The sequence below is a fragment of the Vombatus ursinus genome, unplaced genomic scaffold (assembly GCF_900497805.2).
Source record: "Vombatus ursinus unplaced genomic scaffold, bare-nosed wombat genome assembly UNPS02014932.1, whole genome shotgun sequence".
Lineage (NCBI taxonomy): Eukaryota > Metazoa > Chordata > Mammalia > Diprotodontia > Vombatidae > Vombatus > Vombatus ursinus.
In genome coordinates, this window is record NW_020954710.1 from 6,211,764 (window position 1) to 6,217,661 (window position 5,898).

Sequence of the window (5,898 nt, forward strand, 5' to 3'; positions counted from 1 at the left end):
GCTCTGACATCCTGCGTTCTAAGGGTCCTCCCAGCTCTGACATCCTGTGTTCTAAGGGTCCCCCCCCAGCTCTGACATCCTGTGTTCTAAGGGCCCTCCCAGCTCTGATTTTCTGTGTTCTAAGGGCCCTCCCAGCTCTGACACTCTGTTCTATGGTCCTATCTTTGGGGGGCAGCATTCCTTTGCTCTGTGGGGTCTGGTTGGAGTAGGCTCTGAAGGAATCAGGGACATTTAGCCGGAGAACATTAGACTTATGGGGGCACGACCAGACGTTACTGGAAGGACTATCACAGGGAAGGGGACTGTCTGTTCTCACAGCTCCCCAGGGCAAAGGTGAAGATGCAGAGAGAGGTGCGACTTTGGGCTTCTGAAGGTAGAAGAGGATGTCCAGGCAGTGCCCCAGTGCTGGGGTTGGGATCTGGGTCCCAGAAAGGAAAAACCCTGCATTTTCCCAATTGGCCAAATCTCTGGCCTTAGCCTGAGGCTATAAGTCCATCAACTGGCCTTTCATTGTGGCTACATCTCCCAATTCGGTTAACCCAGCCTGGCCTTCCTTTGTCTTACCTCCCAACGCATGGCCCACCCTTAATCCTAGCTAGGCTCCATTCTCTCCTGGCCACGAGGTCCAGGTCCAAGAGTTCTGTTCACCCCAGCTTACTGGCCACTCCTAGGCCCCCCCCACAGTCTTTCTGTATATCAGGTCCACCTTGTCTCCATTAAGATGCTCTGATTCTTATAATCTAGCCACTGCTTACCCATGTTCAGACTCCTTAAGAGTCTGCCCGATATGCCAATGTTCTAATAAACCTTGTCTTTGGCTGAAAGAAGGCTTAGGTCAAATTCTTTTGGGCAGGACCCGCGTGTTGTGATTTTGGGGTCCCAGCACCCCTGAACCCCTAAACTGCATCACCAGCACCTCATAACAGACATGTAAGGCTGGCTGAACCGAACTGAGTCCAGCCTCCCATAATTCTTGTTCAGGGGGAAAGCCAGGACCTTAACCCTGGAAGGAGCCCGGAAAGGTGTGTCCCCAGGAAATCCTACAAAGGAGGGCGATTTCCGGATTCTAGGTCCTGAGGGACGTGGGGGGGCCGGTGCTCCAAGCATCGAAGGCATCCCCGCCACCCAGTCCTGCCCCTCAGCTCAGCCTGCTCTCTGGCCCCATCGTCCCCCTCCTCATCCCCAGCTCTCTCCCCATCGCCAGCTGCCCCTCTCTCTGCCTTGAAGTCTCAGGTGCAGCACACACTCTGCAGAACTGTCACAAAGTGACTTTCATCACTGCACCTCTCCCGCCTTTGTGTACAATTCCAAACACTCCCCCTCTCTTTCTCAGGAATCACAGAACCTGGGTTCAAGTCTTGCCTCCACCTTGACCTTGGGCAAGTAAGGTAATCTCACAACACCTCAGTTTCCTCATCTGTAAAACGAGGGAGGGAGCGAGGGAGCGAGACCGCCTATAGTCTCTGAGGCTCCTTCCAGCTCTCAACCTCAGATTCTGGGAGGCCTTCTTCGTGCCTAACCTGTGCTTGCATGAGTGGGTAGGCACCCTCCGCCTGACTACAAGCCCCTTAGGGAAGATGCTGGGGCAGCCTTGCCAGTTGTTTGTGTAATTAATTAAATTATTCTTCTATAAAAGTCTATAAAGTGAAAGAAAACTTAGCACATACAAAGTAGAAGGTGCGAGGGCCCTTAGAACGGAGACTGTCAGAGCTGGGAGGGGCCTTGGACTCAAGGCATTGAATGTCAGGACTAGGCGGGGCCTAGAACGCCGCCACAATGGCGTCACAGCCGTGACATTAGCTCCAGGATAGGCTCCGGGCCCTATACAGAGAGGGAGCCGGCGTCCTAGCGGCCCCGGGACAGAAGGACGGGGTCGCCGGGCTCCAGGGCCCCACCCCCCTGTACCTGGATGAGCGTGAGCTGCCGCTGATCCTCCTCCTCCTCCTCTTCCTCCCGCTGCCCCAGCTCCATGGCGGCCACAGCTGCGCGCGCCCACACACGGGAAACTTTTTTTTTCCCGCCTTGAAAACTCCTCTGTACGAGATGCGGAAAAGGACAGAAAGGGCCGAAACGCGAAGTGCTTACTCTGCCGGGCAGCGCCCTCTAGCGGCGGCTCGGGGGGAAAGGCCGCGGAGGCCCCTGCGTGGCAACAGTAACTGACCGTAATTCCTCAGCGTAGGTGGGACTCACTCTAGGAAAACGCGGTATAGATGAATGCTGGGGAGATACTGATAAATTAATAAGTATTAATAAGTGAAATTATAGGGACAGGGGCTGGACCTTCTGTTTCATTGGTATTCATTGATAATAACATAAAATAAAGAACCCAGGGAGTATAGGGCACTCCCAGTTGGGGAATTCCCTTTACCCATGCAAATCCCGAGGCTTTGGCTCAGTTCTATTCTCCTCCTCGTCTCCGCAGCCTTTGACACTGCCGAGCACTCTCTCCTCCTTGATACACTCTCTAGGTTGTAGGTTTCCAGGATACCGCTCTCTGCTGGTTCTCCTCCTCCCCATCTGACTGCCCCTTCTCAGTCTCCTTTTCCAGGTCATCCCCAATAACAACTGCGGGTTTCCCCTAAGGTTTGTATAGCGTCCCTCTTTCTTCTCCCTCTATGCTATTTCATTGGGTGATCTCATCATCCCCCATGGACTCAACGATCATCTCTATGCTGATGAAGAGGGGAAGGAAATGAGCATTTGTATAATGCCTTTGATGTGCCAGGCACTGTGCTAAGCACTTTACAAATATTACCTCATTTGAGCCTCAAATCTACTTATCCAGCCCTAATCTCTCTGCTGATGTCCAGTCTCACATCTTCAATTGCCTATTGGCCATCTTGAATTTGATGTCCCATAGACATCTTAAACTCAAAATGTCCAAAAATGAAAAGTTGTTTCAGTCACATCCAATTCTTCATGACTTCATTTGGGGTTTTCTTGGCAAAGAGACTGGAATGATTTGTCACTTCCTTCTCCAGTTCATTTGACAGATGAGGAAACTGAGGCAAACAGGGTTAAATGACTTGCCCAGGGTCATACAGTCTGAAGCTGGATTTGAACTCAAGTCCTCCTGACTATTAACCTGGCATTCTATCCATAGTCATTGTCTTTTCCCCCAAGACCTCCTTCTTCCCAATTTCCCTATTGTAGTGGTATCCAGGGCACCCCCATTCTCTCAGTCACCCAGGTTCACAACTTAGGTAACATCCTCTACTCCTCACTCTCACCTCCCATATCCAATGAGTGGCCAAGTCCTGTTTACTTCACTTTCACATCTTGCAAACATGCCCCCTTCTCTCCTCTGACGCTGCTACCACCCTGGTGCAGGCTCCCATTCCTCATGCCTGGAGTACTGCAAATCATCTGCTGACAGTTGCCCTTACCTCAAGTCTCTCCCTACTCCATTTCATCCTCCACTCAGCTGGCAGGTCAATTAATCTTCCTAAAGGGGAGGTCTGACCATGTCATTTTCCTACTCAGTAAACTCCAGAATTTCCTTACTACCTCCAGGACCAAATATAAAAATTGTCTGTTGGCTTTTATTTTATTTTATGATAATGTTTATATTATTTTTTTTTATTCCCAACCTGCTCCCTTTCCTTCCTTTTCTGTTCATTTCATTGGTCCTTCCTATTCCTCTCAAAAGCCTTACATCTCTTTATACTGTGCCTTTTCACTGGCTGTGCTCCATGCCTGGAACACCCTCCTCCTCATCTCCGCTTCCCTGGCTTCCTTCAAGTAAAGCTGAACTCCTCTCTTCTCCAAGAACCTTTCCCAGTTCCCCTTAATGCTGGTGCCTTTCTTCTATTGGTTATCCTAATTGATCCTGTCTCTGTCTGATTGGTATCTAGTTGTTTGCACGTGGTCTCTCCAATTAGACTGTGAGCTCCTTGAGGGCAGGGATTGGTTTCTGCCTTTCTTTGGCTCCTCCTTGCCTAGCTCAGTGTCTGGCCCACAGTAAGCACTTAATAAAAGCTTCTTGTTGGCGATTGTGATAATGATGGATTTTGTTGATTTTTTTTTTCCTTTTCCTGTGTTGCAGGGGATGATTCAATGGGTAGTAGATAAAAATGGATATATTTGGAAATGAAGATAGTGATGTAAAAGCAAAGAGAAATTACATGTATTTTTTTTTAAAAGATCACAGTTTTCCAAAGTCTTGTAAATTTAATCAAAAAGTCTTAAAACTGAAAAGTAAGGGGTTGGGAGAGTCTATAAATGTTATGAATGGATGAATGAATGAATGAATGAATGAATGAATGAAGCCTAACCAAGGCAATTCAAATAGAAAAGTGGAAACCATCCCTGTTCTCCAGGATCTCACATTCTAATGGGGAAGGCAGCACTTATAGGAGGATACCCCTGAAGGTCAGATGGATAAGTACCCCTTGGTCCTTAGGGGTTTCTAAATACTACTGAGAGTAGGGATGCTGTAGGAAGAATAGCTATAGAGACTCCCAGAAGTTTACCGGTGATAAAGACCTTGGAGTTGGCGATCAAACCCTTAGCTCAGGTGATGATACAGAAAACACACTAGCTCCTCCTCCTCCTCTGCTGTGACATTGGGCCTCGACTGAATAAACGAGCAAACACAGCTGCTGAGGCCCGCAGATGCCGCCATGTTCCCCACAACCATCGACCAAGCCAAGAAGCACCAGAGCTTGATCCCCCGGTTTGTGTTCACTGGAGCAAGGTAGGGTGAAATGGGGGGGTACCGGGGCAACTTTGTACAATCTGTGCCTGGTGCTGTTCAATATTGATGTCAGTTGGGACAGAAAGAATAACTCAGAGCCTTGGAACAGAATGAATCCCATTGATCAGTACAAGTTCTACTCAGTGAATGTAGATTATAGCAAACTGAAGAAAGAAGGCCCAGAATTCTAAGTGAAAATGATGCCTTTTCAGCTGCTGAGAATGAAGGTTTTCCACAAGCCATCTGCACAATTTTACATACAATTAGGAAACGCTTGATTTTCCCCTCATGTTGCATGCAATCATGTTGAGTTTAACAGATGAATAAAGATGTGAAACTTGAAAAAGAAAAAGAAAACACACTAAAGATGGGTAACAATCAAGGAAAATTAGTGATATGAATGAAAGGGACAAATTTGATTTCATTGGTATCTTTGAGACGTGATAAGGTAGGACCTGTGGCTGGAGTATGACCCTGATAAGGTATATACACCTTATTTGTAAGAGAAAAAGGACGCTGATCCAGCAATAGCACTTCTAGGGCTGTATCCCAAAGAGATCATACAAATGGGAAAAGGACCCACATGTACAAAAATATTCATAGCAGCTCTTTTTGTGGTGGCAAAGAATTGGAAATTGAGAGGATGCCCATCAATTGGGGAGTGGCTGAACAAGTTGTGGTATATGAATGTGATGGAATACTATTGTGCTATTGCACTATTGCGCAGGCAGACCTCAGAAAAACCTGGAAAGACTTGTATGGACCAATGCTGAGTGAAGTGAGTAGAACCAGAACAATGTTGTACACAGCAACAGCCACGTTGTGTAATGACTGACTTTTATAGACTTATCTCTTCTCAGCAATGCAAGGATCTAAGACATCTCCAAAAGACTCATGATGGAAAATTCTATCCACATCCAAAGAAAGAACTATGGGGTTTGAATGCAGATTGAAGGATACTATTTGCTCTTTTTTTTCCTTCTGTTTTATTTTGTTTCCTCTTTCTTGTGGTTCCTCTCATTAGTTCTAATTCTTCTTTACAACATGACTAATGTGAAAATACATTTAATAGGAATGTATATATATATATATATATATATATATAGGCTATGTCAGATTGCTTGCTGTCTTGGGGAGGGAAGGGGAGAACAATTTAAAACTCAAAAGCTTATGGAAGTGATTGTTGATAAATCAAAATAAAT

The 5,898-nt window shown here is 46.8% G+C and overlaps 1 protein-coding gene across 1 annotated transcript in view; it reads right to left on the reverse strand.

The window, feature by feature from the left end:
• CENPS (centromere protein S) overlaps nucleotides 1-1,988 on the reverse strand; it is a 13,843-nt gene extending 11,855 nt beyond the window's left edge. Inside the window, exon 1 of the mRNA XM_027844035.1 lies at nucleotides 1,906-1,988. Within this exon, the coding sequence (XP_027699836.1) occupies nucleotides 1,906-1,971 (66 nt within the window). The 5' untranslated portion in view covers nucleotides 1,972-1,988. The remainder of the gene's footprint in view (nucleotides 1-1,905) is intronic.
• Nucleotides 1,989-5,898: the final 3,910 nt, after the last annotated feature.